This window comes from Triturus cristatus, chromosome 1_1 (assembly GCF_964204655.1).
Source record: "Triturus cristatus chromosome 1_1, aTriCri1.1, whole genome shotgun sequence".
NCBI lineage: Eukaryota > Metazoa > Chordata > Amphibia > Caudata > Salamandridae > Triturus > Triturus cristatus.
This window is the reverse complement of record NC_140579.1, coordinates 31,947,061-31,970,484: the sequence shown is the minus strand read 5'-3', so window position 1 is coordinate 31,970,484 and position 23,424 is coordinate 31,947,061. Positions and strand designations below refer to the sequence as shown.

Below are 23,424 nucleotides of genomic sequence, written 5' to 3'. Positions count from 1 at the left end.
TCTCACATATACTCACATATATACACCAATAGTCACATATACTAGTTTAAAACATATGTAGTTACTCATAAAGACACTATTGAGACAGTCATTCACTCACTAACACACCCATACACACACTCATCCACCCATACAGTCCTGCACACATGCTGTGTTCAACACATACAAACAGTGAGTCACTCATTCATGCACCTATGCACTACGTAATACCCCCCACCGAACCATGCAGACACTCAGACTGATACTCAAAAAACCAACTAATAACCTATATAGACACCCATGTAGCTACTCACCAACCCATGCAGCCACTTATACACAAAGTGAGAGACTGATACAGATATTTACATATTTAAACATTACTCACTAAGCCATGTATTCACTATGATACACTTAATCAGTCAGTTACACAATCCATTTTTCAAAAACAAATCATCCATTTAGACACTTATATACCCATTTATTCTTCCATCGACCTTGAGATATACATATATAAAACATATTTAATTTTCAGAAAAACACACATTCACTGGATGATGTCATCAGTGATGTCATTTGAGATGTCATCAGTGATGTCATGAGTGATGTCACTGACCATGTCATGAGTGATGTAATATGTGACGTCATCAGCAGTGCATTGCGGGCGCGCGAGTTATAGTTAGCTGAACTAACTATAACGGGGGAATTTCAATGGTTTTGTACAAGTGAAAAGTCCAGCTAACTATAACACCCCTGAAACCTATGGTTTTTTCAGTGAATTTCTGAGGTTTTTTAAATGCTAATTCCTAACTATGACGTGCCTGAAACCTATGTTTTTTTCTGTGAATATATATATAGATAGATAGATAGATAGATAGATAGATAGATAGATAGATAGATGGATAGATAGATAGATAGATAGATAGATAGATAGATAGATAGATAGATAGATAGATAGATAGATAGATTACAAAAAAGTAGCTGCGGAGACTGAGGAGGTATGTCTTTGGACAATATTAGTATTACAAAATATATTTTATTTCCGATATTTTTATACTTAACATTATACTTATCGGGACACAATATTTTGGTAAACAATATTTTTGACACAATATTTGTGTCATACTGTTGCGGGGATTCTGCTCATACACAGAACTATGCAGAGGAAACCAAGACCTCAGTGAATTGTGGTATACCAAAAAACTCACCTCAGTACCCAGAACCCCTATCCGACTCGCATCAGTGTCTCATTTGTTCTCTGTATCATCTCGAAGCTACCAATGATTGGACAACCCAAAACAAGCGACTTAGAGTACTCTCAAGAATGGTGGGAATCAGAAACACCTTTTCATTATTATTCTCATATCAGTCCACAACAAGAGTAATCAGAGACATGGAAAAGTTTAAAATGTTTATTTTGAACTACGTGCTCTAAGGTGCAGTACTTTGGCTAACATAAATAGACAAATGATTAGAAATAAAACCATCAGCATTGTTACAATTCCATAGAAAATGAAGGGAGAAATCATATTAAAAATGATAGTGTAAAACATGTGAACCACCGGCCCTTGGCTAGTAAACTAATTTTATAAACTAACAGAAGGTCTCTAGGTTTGAATGGGGAACCCCATACCTCAAAGATCAGCTTAGGTGAATCACATCACAGGATCAGCTCTGCTCTCTGTGTCTGGAAAGGTTTTCTCCAAGTGTCTGAATCATGCATGCAAATGCAATATTAAAGGCACCCAAGTTTCGGATATTTGCAGCTGTGTGCTTGTTGTGTCTAAAGCGTGGGCCGATCACCCTGAATTCAACAGCATACATTGTTATTTGACCTTGACGGCTTCTGCACACAGTGTTCAGACTAGGGTCGCGGGGCACGTCTAGTGATATGAACAACAAACCATTCTCATGTAAAGAAAAAGCAAGCAAGCAGTTTTACTTGTAATAACAGCTACCTGTAGTGTCGTGTGCAAAAGCAGCAAAGTGGCAAGATGGCGTTTAACTTCTAAAGCATTTATGCTAACATAGCAATGTGTGTACACAAAACCCCGTCTCCACTACACCCTCCCATGATCGGACCATGAACAGAATATGGAAGCAATGTAGGAACGCAGAGTTCAAGTTCGAGTGAGACAAAACCAAGTCCATATATTGCCAATCCATATAATTGGTAGTGAAAGTTCAAAAAAAATTGTTGGGAAAAAGGAAAAATTAAAACATCTCTCAGGGGCGGTATACAGCCCATTGTGGAGTAAAAAATTTAAAAATCTGGATTACGACGTGTGGAAGATGGATAACTGCCAATTTAATCCATCAATGTCTAGGCACAATATGTTGCAACTGCCTCCAAGAGGAAGTCATTGTAATGTTCAGTAAATGAATCAGCCATCCAGTCAAGTAAAGTAAACGAACATACATGTTCTTCGACAACCGGAGCCTCTAGCACCATCAGAGGACAACTTGCATGTTCTTCAAGATAACTTTGCGTCAGGAAGTCATGGGCTGCAGCATATATATCCCAATTCCCTAGGATTCTGTGCGCCGCTCTACAGGCTATAATCCCGATACCAGAACAAGCCAACTCATGAGCCACTAAGGGACTCATTAGTCGATCATAATCCGGGGCAGGAGACGACGTGTTCGAAAGGCACAAATCCAGAGCCCATTTGAATGGACAATCGAGGCAATGGAAAACAGGTTGCACGCAAGTAAAATATGAAAACCGGAAGGACAATCCATAGGCTACGCTCAAAGTGGCCAGTGGTAGTGTTCCATAGTATTCAAGCATCCGGTTGCGAAGTTGAAGCAGCCGGGGCCGGCTGTCTTGTGGCAAAGATTGTACAGCCATTGCGGAGCAAACAAATCAACAGCAGCACACCAGCAGTCAAGGCGAGAATTAACGGAAGCCCGCCGAAGACGCTGGAAAAAATAAAATGAAAAAATGCCGGTATCACACCAAATATTGTTTGGAACGAGGTCACAAGGCCGGAGCCCACAACTTTGAAAAAATGCACCAAGCCAGTTGTTGACGAGGCATTGAATATAGTGTGAATCAGAGCACCGAAATGAAGTGGGAGATCAGTATTTAAAAGAGCATGCACCTCAGTGCGGGTGTTAGCCATGTGAAGGACAAATGTTTCACGGGACGAAGTCAGGGCGACTTCTTTTTGAGACAATAGAGCCCTTATTCTGCTCATCTTGTTGAACTCTGCATTCAAGGTTTGTATAGACGGGCAGATGGATACATCCAGTCTCCCATATGGGGTTGGGAAAAGGACATTCTTATAACAGACTACTCGTTGAGAGACAGTTACAATGTACGGAATCCCTACTAGCAACCCGCAGCATGCCTCATTATTTAAAAGCAAATAACTACCGTTTGCTAATAACGTGAAAGTGGGTGTGATCGCTGGCACAGGATTTCCCTTCAAAATGCAAGCTAAATTTGGGGCGTGAACATTGCATGCGCCATGCAATTGGATGTTCCTACAGACTACTGAGTGATCAGGTGTGGAAGTGCATTCCTCTCTGTTAGAAATGGGATTTCTGGTTGGCTAGGGCTTGCGCGAAAGCCAGGCAGAAACCACCACTCTAGTCAGGGCTGGGGAGTTACACGCCAAAGATAACCCCTGCTCACCCCCTTGGTAGCTTGGCATGAGCAGTCAGGCTTATCCCGGAGGCAATGTGTAAAGCGTTTGCGCGCACACCCAGCAACAACACCCAAGGCCCACCACAAAGGAAACGCCACACAAGGTTATATATAAAAATAGCCTTTGTATTATACCAAAACACATTAGATAATATTCACACAATTTACACTGTGCCAACTGGCACGTGCAGAATTTTACAAGGGATTATATGTACAGGGGACAGGGCCACAGGGACCACTGTCAGGAATTAGCACTTTTAGAACTTAGTACTTAGAACATAGGATATAAAATTACTGTAGCGCAAAATAACACATGTAGCACACAACCAGTAACTACTGGTAACAGGTAAGTACCACCTACGCAACCCTAACCACCTTAGGAGAATATTACGCAGGGCACCATGAACACATCAGCATAACCTATACTAGGAAAAACCCTCTCCTACGCATAGGTACAGCTAGACATAAAACCAGCGTAAAGGCATTGCGCAGGCGCAAAAGTACACAGGTAACAATGATCAGGTACCCTAGGTGAGGGCACAACACAGCAACTGTCCCCAGGCCAACCTGGCCTTTCAGGGGCTCAAACGCCCTTCGTCCACAAAGTCAGGGCTGGACTGCGCAGGCTGCGCAGGCCAATGCGCACAGGGGCACAACCTAAACGTGGCAGCTGCCCACTAAGTGCTGGGCAGCTGGGGAAAGGAACCTGGCACTGGCGTGACTCTTGAGCCCTCCCTGGGCCCATTAACAAACAAATATGACCTGTTGGAGCCTCTCTGGCTCGTGAACAAACAAATATGGCCTGGTGGAGCCTCTCTGGCTCGTTAACAAATGTGGGGGCAACGTTGGAGTGGCCCGCTGCCTTCCCGGGCCGCTCTTAACAGGAGGAACAATGCCCCCGTACGTTGGAGCGCGCAGGGCGCTTTGACCAAGGAAATGCCCCCGCTCGTTGGAGCGCGCAGGGCGCTCTGACCAAGAAAATGCCCCCGCTCGTTGGAGCCTCTTAGACTCTAGGGCATAGACAGGTCTGGGACCGGCACCTAATACCCGCACGGAGTCCCCCAGCCCTTCACCACTTACCGGGCTGCTCTCTGGGGACTCCTGCGGTCGACGGGCTCTTCTCCCTGGCGGCAACCGTGCGGGGCTCCCTCGGCTCACGGAAGCCCCGGTCACTTCCTCGTCGTTCCGTGGCAACGCAGGGATTCCCCAGCTCGTTGTCCACCACCACGACTTTTACTTCCTGCTTTCAGTACAGGAGCGCGGAGTAGGCTCCCGTCCGCTTCCTGTGTTTGCAGTCCCGCCCACGTCTTCACCGAGGCTGCCTGGCTTCCGGTTTCGCGGGGAAATGCCGGGTGGGCACCGGCTCTTTTGAAAAGGCAATAAATCGAGGTGGGCACTCGATATGGGCGGCAATGTCCCTGGCAGGATCGGCAAAGACGGGGCAAACGCCGGGTGGGCACTGGCTTTCAGAAATAACGCGCTCCAAGCGCTAAGGGACAAAGTGAAAGCGCTTTCAGCGCTAAAGGCCAGTCCAGTGCTTCCAGGCGCTTAGAGATGCAAATGAAGCGCTCCCAGCGCTTAGGGGAGAATAACGAAAGTCCAGCAAAGTCCTCCTCTGTATGCAGCAAGGCAGGGGGGGCAAGGCTGGGCCCAGAGCCAGCTCACTGGGCCTCCAGGCAGGGAGGTAGTCCAAGTGGCGGTCCTCTGGCCCAGCAACAGCAGCAGCCCCCTCAGGCAGGATCCTGGAAGAGAACATTATTCATGGGGTCACAGCCCCTTCTTATACACAGAACACCTTTGTCTCAAGGTGCAGGGAAGGGGCGAACCAGTTACAACTGGTTCCTGAGCACTTTGTTTTGCTCAGCCCCTCTCCCTATTCAGAGAACAGGCCAGGGTCATCAGTCGCACCACAGGGGGTGGAGCCAGCATTGTGTGGGGAAAACCCAGCCCTATTCAGGACCCAGGTGTACTCTTCCCACCCATCTAGCTGCTGATCTCCCTATTCACCACTGGGTGACTCCTCCTGACTCTGGGGATTCCCTAGCCCGTCACATGACCTCCGCCAGCCAATCGCCAGACAAGGCACACATTACACACTGCACACAGAAGTGCCCACTTCTAGAAGTGGCACTTCCATCCTAGGTACATGCACGCCGCACACATCATCGCGCAGCATTTCATCACACGAGTCCGCACATACCAGACTCGACCCTGCACACCCCACGCATCAGGAACTACCAGGGACACATACATTCCCCATGCATTCCTATGGGAGGGCAGGCCTACCTCACTACACGCACGCACTTTACCCTGGGACACAGCGGTAAAGTGCGCAGAAACCAAAAATCACTACCACCAGGTCACCCGTAAAAGCAAAAAGTTTAGGGGTGAACCTGCCAGAAGGGCCAAGTCCAACACTCTCCATTTAAATAAACCTCTTTACCCTCTCTCAGGCCCCTGTATGTAAATGGGAGTGACCAAACTTCATGCAGGAAAGCGATACCCAATGGTTCGTATCTGCCTAAGGCATAGTGTTTCATACATGAACTGAACTTAAACAATGGAAATAGTAGAGTGATTAATCCATGGATAAGCCACACAGCTGATTTCGAATTGGCTACAGAGAATGGTAAAGGTTCCAACTTTTCAATATGCAATAATGAGTATGTTGCATCCTTCATGGACATGAACTGTTGTTTATCAGTCAGATTAAACGGCAGGAATAAAGATGATGTGTTCATGTAGTCCCAGGGAACTTTCCCAGCCTTCAATGTTTAAAAAGTCCATGCAAACTGCATTATAGAACGCAATTGATTTTGACCATGATATAAAACAGACATATCATCCTGTATAATATCCACAACAGATGAAATAATATTATCTAGTGTGTAAATTCTGGAAGAAAGGGTGTTAATGCTATTATCAACCACAGCAAGCACTTTTTTCAAATTTGCTTGATCGATAGCTCTTAATCTAGAAGCAGCTTCAGTTTGAGATAATTTCCAAACTTCGTTGGAAACAGCATACACCCATCTTTTAGACCTGCCACCCACAGGGCCCTTAACAAAATCATTCAGATTTACTTTGTCATTTAATTTGGACAAATGAAGTTTAACAGATGCCAAGGTGGAGTGTTGCAGCCAGTTTTGACATAATTTACCTAAGGAATAGATAGTGACCGAATGGGAAGATTCAAATCGGGGATCCACCCTAACCTGAGTCTAACCGGGGAGCAGACCCAGAAAACGATGCTGACAGGAATCTGAACTTTTCTGTCATAATAACCATCCTTGATGATCCAGGGTAGAAAAACATTGAAGGATGTATTAGTAATGAATGACTGCAATTCATCAAGGGACAGATCTGTGTGATTATCCCATGTTGGATAAGTGCCCAGATCAGGAATAGAAGGGGAATTCACCTTTTTAGAAGTAGCCAATCCAAAGCAGGTGGTCTGAAAAATAGTAGAAATCAAAAACAACAGGTGGTTAGGAATAAGGCATGCACGATGCAGTGCTGCTGTGCCTTGTACCTGCCATGCTTTAGAACCCCAAGCAGATTTAAGATCAATGGTATCTTTCCACAGCTCATAGTCCCCTATAGCTAATTCATCCATAAAGGACTTTGAATACAGTAATTTAGTGTGGGTCAGTCTAACTTTGGAAGCTGATTCAGCAGTCATTTTAAAATAAAAGGCTTCCGGTTTAGATACACTAAAATCAGAAAAATATGTAAATGTTTTCACTAGAGTTTTGGAGCTGCCTTCAACCAGTGCTGGACAATGTTCCCATTGCGTATAATTAATGACATTTCTAAATGTATTCGTTTTATGCAGGAAATGATTGCCATAGTGTTGGTAAGAAAACAATTCTCCATAATTTGCTTTGTCTAAATATAAATATTCAGCATCAAAAGCAGAATAATATTTCAAATCAGAAAAAAGAGCCTCGACGGCTTGGACATCCCAATCATCAGAGCGTATGTTTTGTTTCACAACATCCCCCATAGAAACACGAAGTACATTGGGGACATTAATCACCTCTGTGGGACCATGAATTTGAAATTTTACAGCATCCCATACAATCCCATCTAACACAGGCCAGGCAGTAATATTAACAAAAGTCTGGTCCCTCTTGATGATGTGTGATGAGGAGTGGGGTGCCAAAGTTCCATCAATTAATCTAATTGCAGATCCTTTAGTTTACCAGACGGAAAAATACAACCACAAATCCAGTCGACATAAACAAAAAAAAAAATATGAGCCCCAGCCAATGTAAGTCCAAGGGAGAATTCAAAAATGTCTTTTAAACCAAACAGCAAAAATAGAAATTTTTGATGGGGCATTCGATGTTGTAGAGTTAGTGTCAAATGAAAAACGTGACTGGTCAACTGCACTTGATTGTAAACCAGGCAACGACACATCTGTGGGATAAGTATACTCAGTATCTTCAACTGGACCACCAGCCGATGGAGGCAATAAAGGATTAGTAACTGTATGCATCTTGACGGCAACGTCAGGCCTGTTGGTATTCGCCGGAGCCAAAACAGAATTTCTCAGCATTGCTGGACAAGAGACCGCTGGAGTCATACTAAGAAGAATAGGCCACTCGTTGTAGTTTGATATTGTCAATGGAGATGTACCTGTTATCCTTGCGACCAGGACGTGGAGGTAAAATGACTGTTCTTGTACCCTGCACGCCAAGCACTGGAACCAGTGCACGATAAGAGGGGCCGAACTCCTTCTTGTTCTCCACCTTCTCACAGACCAGGTCACCAACTCGAGGTAGCCAGCCAACTACCGGAATCTGAAGTGCAGCATCAGTTGTGGAGGGCAAGTGTTCCTTTGCAAGACTGTCTCGAGTCTCTTGTAGATTCAGCAGAATGATCATCTACGTCAAAGTGTGCGGCCGACGCTGACATGTCTAGACCATCAAGGTCCGGGACAAACATATTTATGCCAAAGAGCATTTCGTATGGGGTCCGCCCACCCAGAGACCTTTTAGGGAGATTATTAAGTGCACGTCGAATGCTATACAAAAGGGCCAACCAGTTCTTGCCAGTACCTAAAATCCTAGCTGTCAGGGATTGCTTTAAGTCACTGTTCATTCGCTCCACAACACTATTGCCCAGAGGCCGGTATGGAGACGAAAATTTGACTTGGACTCCCAAAGATCTCATGGCATCCTTGTACACCTAAGAGGCGAACGCTGGACCCTCGTCTGAATGGAGGGTACCACATGCAAAACTTCCCACAAAGACACGCAAATCCCTGATGACAGTTCGAGCATCAGCACTCCGTTGTGGCCAGACCCCAAGAAAACGTGTGCACGAATCCACTGCAACTAAGATATACCTATATGCAGTATCAGAGGAGAAAGGACCGCAGTGATCCAAATAAACACACCCAAGTGGTTTATTAGATATGTACAACTGTGTTTGAGGTGGACGCGCAGCAGTCGAATGTTTAATCTGCTGGCAAATGTCACAATTAAGGACATAAGCACGAGTCTGTTTATACAATCCGCGCCACCAGTAACGTTGTTGTAAGATAGTAACAGTCGCTGAAACGCCGGCATGGGCAGAAGCCATACCTCCGTGAGCTGCTGTTATCAAGGAAAGTCTGCTGTCCATGTTGGGAATCAATCTGTCACCAACGTCGTTAATTCTCACATCGGGAACTTTATCAGGACTTAATTGATAAGAGCATTTAGAAGGGAAACCACAATGGTAATTATCACCCTTCTCTGTTGCAGCAATTGCTGCCAAGATGTCATCATCAATCTTTCTTTTGGATCTTGTAACTGCTGCTACTCGATATGTTGCCACTGCTGTTTTCGCTGCTTCGTCAGCTAAACTGTTGCCAACAGTGTGTACCCCGACGCGCTGGTGGCCAAGAGTGTGAATTACATTCACGAGCGGCAGACGTTGTTTAAGTTCTGCAACTCGAACCCAAAGCATTTTATGTTTGATTGTGCTACCTTTGGAATCACGATACTTATTCTGAGACCAAAAGAATAAATTGTCGTTGTAAGACTGAACACAGTAAAAAGAGTCACTCACTACAAGAGTAGTCACTCGAGGATCAGCAAACTCCAGTGCAAGCACCAGAGCACGAAGCTCTGCCAACTGGGTGGTACAATCACTCAATGTCTGCGTGTGCACGACATCAGACTTGAATTCACCATTTACGAAAGTACCAGCCACTATTGCGCAGGCCGCTGAATAAGCATGCTTAGATTCCGTCGCCGGTTGCGCCGAACTGTCAGTGTAAATGATACAATGGTAATCCTCAAGCGGGCGCAAGGACAGTGGAGCTGGATGAACAAATTCATACTATAAATACTTCTGAGTCTGCAATGAGGCATCAAAGATGAAAGTGACATCCGGAGACGTCAAAGAAGTGGCCCATTGTAGCCAACGTGGATGCAAAGCTTTAGAATTTGGTACACTGGCTTTTGTCACTGCCTCTAGGGCAGGATACGGTGTGACAACCAACATGCGTTTCCCTTGCGACAGCGCTCTCTCTTTCAGAATCGCCATCTGCACTGCAGTCAAAACCTTTTCGACAGTGGAAAAGTGCATTTCAGCCGAAGTGTACAGGTGTGACTTGTAAGCAATAGGGACTGTTTCTCCCTCATTGAATGTTAAGTACGTGAAACCCACTGCGCCAGGCACAATTCTTATTACCAGGTTTGTGTGGTTATCATGCGTCAGTAAGTATTTAGAAGCTAGAAGATCTGCATGCAAAGATTGCAGGATAGCTGAATGTTCTGGCAGCCAGCTCGATTTGGAAAAAGTAGGTTGTACCAAGGCATATAGCGGCTTGATACGCTGGGCATAATCGGGAATGTAAGTACGCCCGAAATTCAAAAAACCCAGCAACGATTGTAGTTTTTTCAGAGTTGTCGGAGCGCGCAAACACGTGCATTTCTCCAGGAAGTTAGGTGCTAAACCTCGACCTTCGTTGTTGAGTTCATAGCCCAAAAACAACACAGTATACTCTGCAATGTGTGATTTTGCAAAGTTAAATTTGTAACCGAAGTCCGCAAACATAACAATGATGCGGTCAACGTGTCACAGATGCGGCCATAATTCGTCGTCTGTGAGATAGATATCATCAACATACGAGTACGCATCATGGTCAATGCTCTCCAACAGAGAGACTACACGCGCGGCAAAGACACCAGGACTGTTTTTGTAGCCCATGGCTAATCTTTTAAACTGTTTTTGTTTGCCACCTAAAGTAAAGGATGTCCATTGACTGCTAACAGAGGACATGTATGGCTATAAAAGCCATTGGAGATGCCAAGTGTTGTTTTAAACCTTTTTCTCACAAGACTATCTACCAGGGCAGAACTGTGGGTATTTTGCTCCGTGCAGGTTCGACAATGAGAGTTCAAATGTCGATAACCCAAAACTACATGTTTAATTTTAACTTTTTCCCAACAAATTTTTTCCAAATTTCGCTACCAATTATATGGATTGGCAATATATGAACTTGAACTCTGCGTTCCTACATTGCTTCCATATTCTGTTCGTGGTCCGATCAAGGGAGGGTGTAGTGGATACAGGGTTTTATGTACACACATTGCTATGTTAGCATAAGCGCTTTAGAAGTTAAACGCCATCTTGCCACTTTTGCAAACGACACTACAGGTAGCTGTTATTACAAGTAAAACTGCTTGCTTGCTTTTTCTTCACATGAGAACGGTCTGTTGTTCACATCCCTAGACGTGCCTCGCGACCTTAGTCTGAACACTGTGTGCAGAAGCTACATGAACACATCATCTTTATTCCTGCCGTTTAATCTGACTAATAAACAACAGTTCATGTCCATGAAGGATGCGACATACTCATTATTGCATATTGAAAAGTTGAAAACTTTGCCATTCTCTGTGGCCGAATCAAACTCAGCTGTGTGGCTTATCAATGTAATTAATCACTCTACCATTGCATTCTTTAAGTTCAGTTCATGTATGAAACACTATGCCTTAAGCAGATATGAACCATTGGGTACCGCTTTCCTGCATGAAGTTTGGTCACTCCCATTTACATACAGGTGCCTGAGAGAGGGTAAAGAGGTTTATTTAAAAGGAGAGGAATGCACTTCCACACCTGATCACTCAGTAGTCTGTAGGAACATCCAATTGCATGATGCATGCAACGTTCACGCCCCAAATTTAGCTTGCATTTTGAAGGGAAATCCTGTGCCAGCGATCACACACACTTTCACGTTATTAGCAAACGGTAGATATTTGCTTTTAAATAATGAGGCATGCTGCGGGATGCTAGAAGGGATTCCGTACATTGTTACTGTCTCTCAACGAGTAGTCTGCTGTAAGAATGTCCTTTTCCCACCCCCGCATGTGAGACTGGATGTATCCATCTGGCCTTCCATACCAACCTTGAAAGCAGGGTTCAACAAGATGAGCAGAATAAGGGCTCTATTGTCTCAAAAAGAAGTCGCCCTGACTTCCTCCCATGAAACATTTGTCCTTCACATGGCTAACACCCGCACTGAGGTGCATGCTCTTTTAAATACTGATCTCCCACTTCATTTCGGTGCACTGATTCACACTATATTCAATGCCTCGTCAACAACTGGCTTGGTGCATTATTTCAAAGTTGTGGGCTCTGGCCTTGTGACCTCGTTCCAAACAATATTTTGTGTGATACTGGCATTTTTTCATTCTATTTTTTCCAGCGTCTTCGGCGGGCTTCCGTTAATTCTCGCCTTGTCTGCTGGTGTGCTGCTGTTGATTTGTTTGCTCCGCAATGGCTGTACGATCTTTGCGACATGACAGCCAGCCCCGGCTGAGCCAGCCCCGGCTGATCCATCTGCGCTACCAGATGCTTGAATACTATGGAACTGTAGTGGAGACGGGGTTCTATGTGCACACATTGCTATGTTAGCATAAGCGCTTTAGATGTAAAACGCCATCTTGCCACTTTGCAGCTTTTGCACACGACAGTGCAGGTAGCTGTTATTACAAGTAAAACTGCTTTATTGCTTTTTCTTCACATGAGAACTGTCTATTGTTCACATCCCTAGACGTGCACCGCGACCTTAGTCTGAACACTGTGTGCAGAAGCCGTCACTGTCAAATAACAATGTATGCTTTTGAATTCAGGTTGATCGGCCCATGCTCTAGCCATAACACGCACACAGCTGCAAATATCTGAAACTCGGGTGCCTTTAATATTGCATTTGCATGCATGATACAGACACTTGGAGAAAATCTTTCCAGACACAGAGAGCAGAGCTGATCCTGTGATGTGATTCACCTAAGCTGATATTTACGGTATGGGGTTCCCCATTCAATCCTAGAGACCTTCTATTAGTTTCATAAAACTAGCTTACTAGCGAAGGGAGGGTGGTTGTTTTCCACTATCATTTGTAATATGATTTCTCCCTTCATTTTCTATGGTATTGTAACAATGCTGACGGTTTAGTTTTTTATCATTTGTCTGCTTATGTTGGCCCAAGTACTGCACCTTAGAGCACGTAGTTAAAAATAAACATTTTAAACTTTTCCGTGTCTCTGATTACTCTTGTTGTGGACTGATATGAGAATAATAACGAAAAAGTGTTTCTGATTCCCACCATTGCTGAGAGTACTCTAAGTCGCTTATTCTGGGTTGTCTAATCATTGGTAGCTTCGAGATGATACGGAGAACGAATGAGACACTGATGCTAGTCGGATAGGGGTTCTGGGTACTAAGGTGAGTTTTTTGGTACACCACAATTCACTTGGGTCCTGGTTTCCTGTTCATAGTTCTGTGCATGATTAGAATCCCCGCAACATGGTGCACCTATCGTTTTGGTCTTATGATTGAGACGCCTTAGTAGTGCTTATTTTTGTCCTCAACACCCTCACTCTTGTTTCCGGTTGACAGGAGTGACGGTTTAAACCTACTTATATAGTTGATTTATGGGTTCATTCAAGCTTGACAATTAAAAAGGTTTTCTTTTTCAATAATTATCCTTTTTATGCTATGGGTTAATATAGATTGTTTTTTCTTCTCTGCGTCCTTATGGCTGAAGTCGCTATTGCAGTGCATAGTTGCGCACCTCTCAGGTGTGTTATGTTATGACTGCTCCGTTTCTCTGCGCCGGGATGCTCCTTCACTGGAGTCGCTGTGCGCATAATAAATTGTTATAACATAACATAACATTTGATGCAGTTCGGGGTGCCTGACGATGGGATGTCTATTATATTTGTAGTGAGTGCCTATGCATCATTCCCCTATGAGCTGTTTTACTCTTGGGTTACTTTTCCGGAGGTGAATGCGGATGATAAGACGTTTCACGCATACACTTCTACGGCTGTTCCAGCTAATTACACGCCATATAGGACGCAGGAGATTCCTATTTCTGCTTGGCAGCATCGTATTTGGTTCAATGTCGCCCTCCCCCCCACCATTACACCAGTTTGGTTAGGTCCCTTGTCTATTCCAGGGGCCACTTGGCCAGTCTTGGCCGGGTTCACACCACATCCACGATATTTGCTAGCCCCGCTGGATGAGTTACGTCAACTCCATACCGCCCTAATTACGGTACATAGGGCTTTAGTGCAATGCGTTTCACGCAATGTCCAGGTGGGGGCAGCTGGGGTTGCGGCGCAACCAGCTGGCACGGCTGGGATTACTATTAGTCCCGTCATGGTTAATTCAGTAATGGGCAAGCGCCCCCAGAATAAGGACAAAATGCCTTATTGGCTTGCTGAGAAATATGACCAGCTGGAAGCAGTTTTTCCGAATTCTACTCCTGTGAAAAAACACAAGATCCTCACCATTAGTTTGCAGAAAGACTTAGTCCCAGATGTAGCTGATTGTGATAACTGGGGTAAGGTGTTTGCAGCTTGATCAAACGTGTTCAGGATCAACACGGTCCGGACATTGTTACAATTCCATAGAAAATGAAGGGAGGAATCATATTAAAAATGATAGTGGAAAACAGGTCCTATAATACCTTGTGAACCACCCTCCCTTGGCTAGTAAACTAGTTGTATAAACTAATAGAAGGTCCCTAGGTTTGAATGGGGAACCCCATACCTCAAAGATCAGCTTAGGTGAATCACATCACAGGATCAGCTCTGCTCTCTGTGTCTGGAAAGGTTTTCTCCAAGTGTCTGAATCATGCATGCAAATGCAATATTAAAGGCACCCGAGTTTCAGATATTTGCAGCTGTGTGCTTGTTCTGTCTAGAGCGTGGCCGATCAACCTGAATTCAACAACATACATTGTTATTTGACCTTGACGGCTTCTGCACACAGTGTTCAGACTAAGGTCGCGGGGCACGTCTAGGGATGTGAACAACAGACCATTCTTATGTGAAGAAAAAGCAAGCAAGCAGTTTTACTTGTAATAACAGTTACCTGTAGTGTTGTGTGCAAAAGCAGCAAAGTGGCAAGATGGCGTTTAACTTCTAAAGTGCTTATGCTAACATAGCAATGTGTGTACATAAAACCCTGTCTCCACTACAATACGATATTGTTTACTAAATCCGTTAGAACACCCCCTATAAATCTCTTTGCATGTTGCAGACCATTAGGAAATGCCGTTCTTAAATAGGGTGTAACGGTTCCTTTTGCTCCACCCCTTCTGCCCGTTAAAGTAGCATGCTAAAGATCCCCCATTTCCCAACCTGCCACCCCACATCCGAAATCTTTGAAAAATGCCCTTCTGGGCTTCCGAGTTTTTTTCACAACAGGCTGTCGAGGAAGCATTTGTTGAGCCATTCCATGGAGTTTTCCTATCCCCTCCAGTGGACGTGTTGCCATGGGTAAGGAGAACCTTGCTGCAAGCAGCGTGGCAGCTCTTTTATCATCCTGTACCTACTGCCGTCCTTGCTGTGTCATGGAACCAGCGTAGGAGGAAGACCATACCGTGCAGTAACTGCTCTACTGGCTGCTCTTTTTGAGGGGGTGAGGTTTGAAGCTTAGTTGTCCTAGATACAGAGGAGAATCTCAAATAAGGCTTGTTCACTGTGAGGAGCCCTGACGTTTACAAAGCGGCATAACCCCTCTCGGATATGAAACTGTGTCTTCCACTCCACGGAATTCTCATATAGGTGCGCAACCAAGTGAATTATCTTACACGGAGCCATGCTTTACTAGGCTTGGTAATCTGAATGATCTGCTTAGCATAAGTTCTCTGGACATGATGCAACTGCAAAGTTTCTACAGCACACTGGTTCCAGTTGTCAACTGCACCTGACAGTCTCTGGTCTCTCCTCTCACAGGTCACAGCCCAGCAGGTGAAAACTTGCGAACTTGAAATTCTGAAGAAGCAAAAATACATCCAACTGGTTGCTTCAGGCCCTGTGTTTCCGAAAGACAGAAAGGTTCCCATCCTGCTCTCCACCAAGAAGGGGTACCTGTTCATCCAGACAGAAAAGCCCATCTACACACCCGCCCAGGAGGGTAAGTGGCTCTCTTTGAATAAATGCTTTGCTCTGGGGTTTTTGATCACTATAATATGATTTTTTTACTGGCACTGAGGTGCTGGAACTAGGGGTGAAGGAGGTGCTGCAGCGCCCCCCCCCAGATAACCTTTGAGGATTTATGCTGCATAATCACTAACAAAGAGTCCTTTAAAGCACTTTCTGCTTATTCCAATTCAGAGGTTCAAGTGTTGACCAACTCCCCATAATAAACTGCTTCTAATTATTCTAACATGGAGGTCTGTGTTTACCTTTCATTTCTCTGGGTGAAAATTGAGTCTATTTTCTGGATCAACAGATCAAATGTTTCTACTGGGATTTTATATGACAGCCTGGAGGCTGGCATAGGCTGATGATTGAGGGACAATTAATATTCATGTGTCACAATTCACTTGGAAAGTGGATGGTTTGGTATCTGTATGGGTTAAGCTCATTCACTGACCAGAGAAGTCTGCATCGGGCTTTAAACATGGCCTGGCATGTGCAGGCATCAATGCGGAGAAGGATGCCATTGTACCGTGAGGCGAGGATGCTGCTCAGCGTGGGCTTTATGCTGCAAGGGATCAGCCCAGTAATAACTTTGTGTTTTGCAGTATTTTCAGTATTGAACTTACAAGTTTACTTTCTCAGCAAATTGAACCAGGAAACAGACTATGAGAATCATTTCCGTGTAGAATCTACACTTCACAATAAACCAGGTGGTGAGATAGTACCAGCCCTTGTATGAGACATTTTCTGTCCTTCAATCCAACTTTTCAATGTTAATTGAATTTGAATTGATGTATGTAGTGCTACGAGCTGTCCAGTCCAGACCGATTTGACAGCATGAACAAACCACTTTAACATCTAAATGTTTTGAGGAATATAAATCCTGCATTATTATATTACTATTTCAGGTAAGGACAGCGCACTATATATTCTAAAATGTAATTCTTCTTCTTAGCAGTGATATTAAAAAATAAACATTTGTAGCAGAAGATGTCATTGTTGCAATATAGGGTTGTTTTCTTGCTATTATAACTACTGAATTCAGAATATACATATATATGAATATTTAAATATTCACATAAGGTTATTCTTAGATATATAAACATATGTATATAACTATTTAATACTCACTGAGTTGTAACCTATAAAAATGTCAAGTACATAATCAAAGAGTCCATCCTCGATGTATAACCAAAATTCATGAGAGTACATAAGAACTCTTAAAACCACATTTCATTCATCTGGAATAAAACAGTAAACATCAGAGTAAAAGATCCACCGGCTCTCATTGGTGCACCGTCTGCTTTTCATCTACCAGGGCTGATAATGGTAGTGATAGTCTACACAAAGCCTCAAATGCCATAGGCATAGCCTGTCAGGGCATTGGTACTCTCACAGACCTAACAAGTCACTATCACACTGGGTGCCCTGATACTCCTTCCTGACACCTTCGATCTTCCCCATGAAATCCTGAGAGGTGATGCTGTCTTCTCTACAGGATGAGTTGGTCAGACCAATACAGGTTCTGGGGTGTTTTTAAGGGTTGGAGGTTCTGCTGCTGGAGCAGCAGGGTACCTTCAAGGGTTGTGCCTCTGGCTTTGTAAGGCAGCGTGCAAAAGCTCGCTTGAACACATTCCTTTTCGCCTTTTGTCATTGTTCCCTTTCTTCTTCTGTGACCAAAAACCCACTTCCAAAACACAACAGGGAAATGTTTATTAAGATGGATGAGTTCAAGGAATATTCCTGAGCTGAGGGCAGCTTGGCCTCGTAATCAAGGACGCATTCCTGTTAGGGTTCTTGTGCAATGCCCGAGGTCTGGCCCATGGGCCTTGTATGCCGTAGATCACATCAACCTAATTCATACTTTGTTGCCTTACAGTGAAGTTCCGGGTCTTCGTTCTCGACCATGTGATGAGGCCTGTAGCGGAATCTATCACAGTCACAGTCCACGTAAGTTACTTTTCACACTTCTGGACACCATTATCACAGAGTACATGGTCATGAAAGGTAGCCCCCTGTCCCGACAACTCAATCCCATGAAATCCAAGCACTTTTCCTGAAGATGTCTTCCATGCTAGAAGCTCACTTGTGGAACAAAGAGTGCACAATCCCTGGACAGCCACGGTGTAGACCTCTTACAGTAATAATGCCCAGACCCTTTCCCAGTGAGGATATTTGCTGCCACCTCTGGCCTCCATTACTGAAGCTCATAGCCCAGTCCCGTAAGGGAATCTATCCTGCAGGCCTTGAGCCGACTGGTGTGAGGGTGTTCCTTTACTTCTATTCAGTCTCATTTTGTACGGGCAACCCTCCCCTCCCCCCTCCAAAGCCTTCCGTAATGAGCCTCTCTGCGGGTGTATGGGTTCGCGTTCATCCAATTTCCAGTACCCAATATTGCATGTCCATTACCTCCCTTCATTGCCATCTGGTTCTCAACCGCTCCCTGTAAGTGGAAGAGCATGCATCCGTGTAGTGCTCTCTGAAGCCCAGAACCTACTAGAGCCTTGGCATTTCCTCACTCGTACGCCCTCCATTACTTAGCCCAATACCTAATGGCCATCTCTACTGAATCCTAGAGACGAGTTTTACATTCCTCCCTCTTATACGCTGCAGTACTCAGGCTCATCCTCCTGGTGCTCTACAGTGCTACAACCAATAGCCCACCACTGTAAGTGACATCCCTCCCTTTTACACTCCACAGTACTCAGACCAGAGCCCTCCCATGAGTTCACACTTGTGCCCATTTCTAACAAGTATTCTGGTGTACAACTTAAAGCTGCTGTTAAATCTCAGCAGGTCACTGCGGCTGCTGAAAGCTAAGTTGCAGGGCATGACACTTTTTATCTTGTGCATGAGTTAAATATATTCTGCATAATAGCCCTTTCCTGTTTCTTTGTCAGAATGCGCAAGGGCTGCAGGTGAAGAAGTCAGAGAAACGTTCTGATGCGGGAATTATCAACCAGCAGGTCACCATCCCAGACATCTCTGAGTAAGGAAAGCATTTGCATCTTTTTTCCAGGTTGGGGTCTCTCACACAGAATACTCCATGGGAAGGGGTTGTAATTGTTGTCGTTCCTTTACCTGGTATCGCTGTGATTCAGTGTCTCCCTCAGAGACCAGATGAATCTCTGCTCCCACACATGCACAGTGTGTCTCCTAGCTCCAGTGTCTCTCTACGATGCCTATAGTATCTAATCTTCAGTGTCTTGCATTGCCTTTGGCATGACCAGAGTGTTGTTGAGTATTACTCCAGGAAAGTCTTCCTCCATGTGTCTCATAATCAGCGCCTTCTTCAGTGTCTCTCATGACCGGTGTCTTCTTCAGTGTCTCTCATGACCGGTGTCTTCTTCAGTGTCTCTCATGACCGGTGTCTTCTTCAGTGTCTCTCATGACCGGTGTCTTCTTCAGTGTCTCTCATGACCGGTGTCTTCTTCAGTGTCTCTCATGACCGGTGTCTTCTTCAGAGTCTCTCATGACCGGTGTCTTCTTCAGTGTCTCTGATGACCGGTGTCTTCTTCAGTGTCTCTCATGACCGGTGTCTTCTTCAGTGTCTCTCATGACCGGTGTCTTCTTCAGTGTCTCTGATGACCGGTGTCTTCTTCAGTGTCTCTCATGACCGGTGTCTTCTTCAGTGTCTCTCATGACCGGTGTCTTCTTCAGTGTCTCTCATGACCGGTGTCTTCTTGAGTGTCTCTCATGACCGGTGTCTTCTTCAGTGTCTCTCATGACCAGTGTCTTCTTCAGTGTCTCTCATGACTCATGTCTTCTGCATCTCTTGGGGTTAGTGTCTCTCCTGCCTCCGAGGAGCATCACATGTGAACACTATTTCACACCCATACTGACAGTATCTCACTGGAAACAGCAGCAGTGACTGAGAATTTGATGGTAACAAGATTCAGTGAGATATGGCAGGAGTGGTAAATTCTCTGGTGGAGGATTCTTCACCGGTGGAGAATACTCAGGCAGGCTTATAGTATGGTGAAGGCCACGACGTCAGTGAATTCTCCACTGTTGAATGCATTTCCCCTCCTCTGCAAAATGGAGGGTTTTCTATTAGCACCAACTCTGAAGCTGTGGTCTCAGAATACCCTAACCACAATGCTGCCCTAAATATTGTTCAAAAGTATATTGCCCCCTTAGAGCTATTGATAAAAAATCTGCCGCTGATGAGACAATCTTTTTGTAAATGATACACGGGGCGGCCTTTCTATCAGGCAGTACTTTTGCTAATGCTATACTGACGTATGGGGTGGAGCAGAAATGCAGCTTCATGATAGGGAACAGCGTGTCAGGGGTGGGTGGGTGGAAAGGGAAGCTTCAGCAGAGCCTCTAATCCGAGTTGTCTCCTCTTGTTACCCTGTAGCCCCGGTGTCTGGAACATCACGGCCAGGTACACCTCCTCCCCCGAGGCCAGCTCTTCGACCCAGTTCGAGGTGAAGAAGTACGGTAAGGTCTACACTGCTGCAGCACGTGTGTGCCCTGAGGAGAAGAGCACATACCCATCGATAAACGGACTTATGAGAGCGTCTTGGAAGTATACCATGCCCGCTGGTTTGCAAGCACGCCTTAAAAGAGCAGAAAGAGAGGACGCTTCCGGATATCTAAGTTCCAGACGGAAGCGTTCTCTCTGAATGGCATTAGAGTGTGGCGCAGTCATTTGGGACTGTTGTAATAATACATTGTTTTGTACTTACGGCTTAGGACCCGGTTACATGTTAAGGAGTGTGATATTGCTGAGCGGCTGCCAGTCCGTTCAGTGAGAACTTGCCTGGGGATGGCGCACCTGGGTTTTAAGACACCCCCTGCGTCAAGGGAGAAGTGTGTAATACTCCCACTCCCTCTGCACGGCAACCTCCCCTGCCCACTGCCACCCTCCCCACCCCACCTCAAAACACACCTGCCCCCTCAATCAAGCTGTCCCAGCCCAACCATTACGTCTTGAACTCTCCCTATCCAGCATATACGCAAGGGCTATCTTGAATATGTTAAGATGGGCTTATTATCTTTTGCATGCTGACCCAGGCTCCTTAAGGCACATTTTAAAACTGGAAACTTTTAGAGATGAGTCGTCATGATACACTTTTAATAAGAATCTTAATATAGATATTAGTCACTCTCACTGCACAGTAGCACTTCTACAAACTTGGACCCCGGCATTTTTTAAGATCTTTTTAAAGAACATGGTTCCAAGATTAAGCATCGATCTGGACGTAGAACATTGTCTACAATTAAAGCACTATATAGACTATACAAAAACTATAGATTATAAGTGCCTAGAGAAATATACATACTTCGCATTAGATCATAGGGTCCGGCGCTGCATTCTCCTACTGAGGCTGGAAATCCTCCCTTTGAAAGTGTATAAAGCAAAGAGGAACAATTCTGTAAATACAACTGGGCTCTGTGATTTGTGTAATGGAGGAATATAAGATTTAACTCATGTTCTATCTGTTTGTCCTAACCCAGCCCTAGTAGAAGCTCAGAGGAGGTATTTAAGGCCTACGAATATCAGATACAATGCTCTCTTTGTACAAACCTAATTAAGCTCTGTTAATCACCACCGGATGATCCCACTTGTTATCAATTGTATACATTTTTAAAGAGTTTTCTAAAGTTGTTTTAAAGTTCATGTTGATAATGTTTTAAAATTATAAATATTTAAAGCTGATATTATGAACTCTCAACCTTAGATACAACGTCACCTCTTCAAACGATCTATCTAAGCTCTGGAAAACCTATTGGATTAATTTATCTGTTATTAACCATACAAATATCGAATTAACTTAATTTTTTTGTCGCAAAAAACTATGATGAAATGTTTTAACATTAGAAATGTTTAATGAATGAATGAATGAAAAGAGTTTTTGTAAAGCGCGATGGCTACCCTGAGGCGTCCCAGCGCTATATGTGCCTGCGTGCGCATGAGGGATAGAAGAACCTAGTCTGTAGTGGTAAACAGTAGCGTTTTTAGGCTCTTTCGAAAAGAAAGATAATTTGATTCCGATCGTAAATGGAGAGGGAGAGAGTTCCACAGTTTTGATGAGTTATAGGAGAACAATCGACCGCCAGACCTGGCTCTCTTGACTTTAGGCACCGTAGTCAGGAACAAGGAGGCTGATCTAAGATGTCTGGTAGGACAGTAGGGAGAGATCAAAGAATGATTTATGATGGCGCCAGTTTTCCAGAATGCGCGCTGGGCAATGCATAGGCTCTTGAAGGAAATTCTATCCCTGACTGGAAGCCAGTGTAGTTTCCAAAGGTCAGATTTTACTGACACATGGCGGGGGAGCTGCAGGAGCATTCGTGCTGCACAGTTCTGAATGACCTGAAGCTTCTCAATCGTGGCCTGGGTGCCCCTTAGATAGAGGGCATTTCCGTAGTCTAAACGGGAGAGTATGAGGCCTTGGGTCAAGATTTGTCTGGCTTTGAAGGGGATTTTTCTGATGAGCCTGAGTATACCAACACATGTGGCTGAAAGTTTAGCTGCCTGATAGGTGAAGTTAAGAGACTTGTCCAGCCAAATACCCAGACTCTTGATTGAGTTCTTGGGGAGAGGGGCTGGACCAAGGCACGATGGCCAGAGGGATTTAATGAGGGTGTTAGGGGAGTTGCCCAAAAACATCACCTCTGTCTTGTCCCCATTTAATTTGAGGCAGGATGATGTCATCCAAGAGGCCACTGCTTCTAGGCAGTCTCTCAAGTTATTATTAGACTGTGTACGAGTTTGATCCAGAGCAACTACTAGCTGGGTATCATCCGCGTAGGTTACAATTTTTATCCCAAAAGGGCGGACGTTCGCAGCCAGGGGGGTCATATAAATGTTGAAGAGCGTGGGACTTAGTGAAGAGCCCTGCGGCACTCCACACACAAGCAGTTTGCGGGGAGAGTAGACATTACTCTCAAAGACCTGGAAGGATCGGTCAGACAGGTAATATTTAAACCATTTAAGAACATGAGTAGAAACTCCCAGATTGGAAAGTCTCTGGAGAAGGATGTTGTGGTTAACAGTTTAAAGTTGATGCTATGGGTTTTATTATAAATGTTTTAAAACTAAGTCTGTGTATTTGTTGACCTCAGCTGAGGTCTATATCAAATTTAAAATAAACTAAACTAAACACCTGCCCCTTCTCTCCTGCTCTGAGTTACCAACTGCTTAGAGCAGGTGATTAACAGGACTGGTAGTCTACACAGAACTGTCAATTCCTTGTAGAATCTGACCCGGACAACTTCTGTCTGCACAGTTATTCCCCATTCTGTGGTGATTACCTCGTAATACTCATGTTGATGTGCAGGGTCACTAGCCAGAAGTGTTAATTCCAGCCATACTGTATCCGTGTTCATAATTCTGCATTAGTCACACTC

General features: G+C 44.6%; 1 protein-coding gene across 1 annotated transcript in view; it reads left to right on the top strand.

The window, feature by feature from the left end:
* Positions 1-23,424, top strand: part of LOC146869242 (complement C4-like) — a 550,923-nt gene that overhangs the window by 131,784 nt on the left and 395,715 nt on the right. Inside the window, exons 3-6 of the mRNA XM_085646117.1 lie at positions 15,874-16,054; positions 17,942-18,012; positions 18,963-19,051; positions 20,426-20,508. Of these exons, the coding sequence (XP_085502243.1) occupies positions 15,874-16,054; positions 17,942-18,012; positions 18,963-19,051; positions 20,426-20,508 (424 nt within the window). The remainder of the gene's footprint in view (positions 1-15,873; positions 16,055-17,941; positions 18,013-18,962; positions 19,052-20,425; positions 20,509-23,424) is intronic.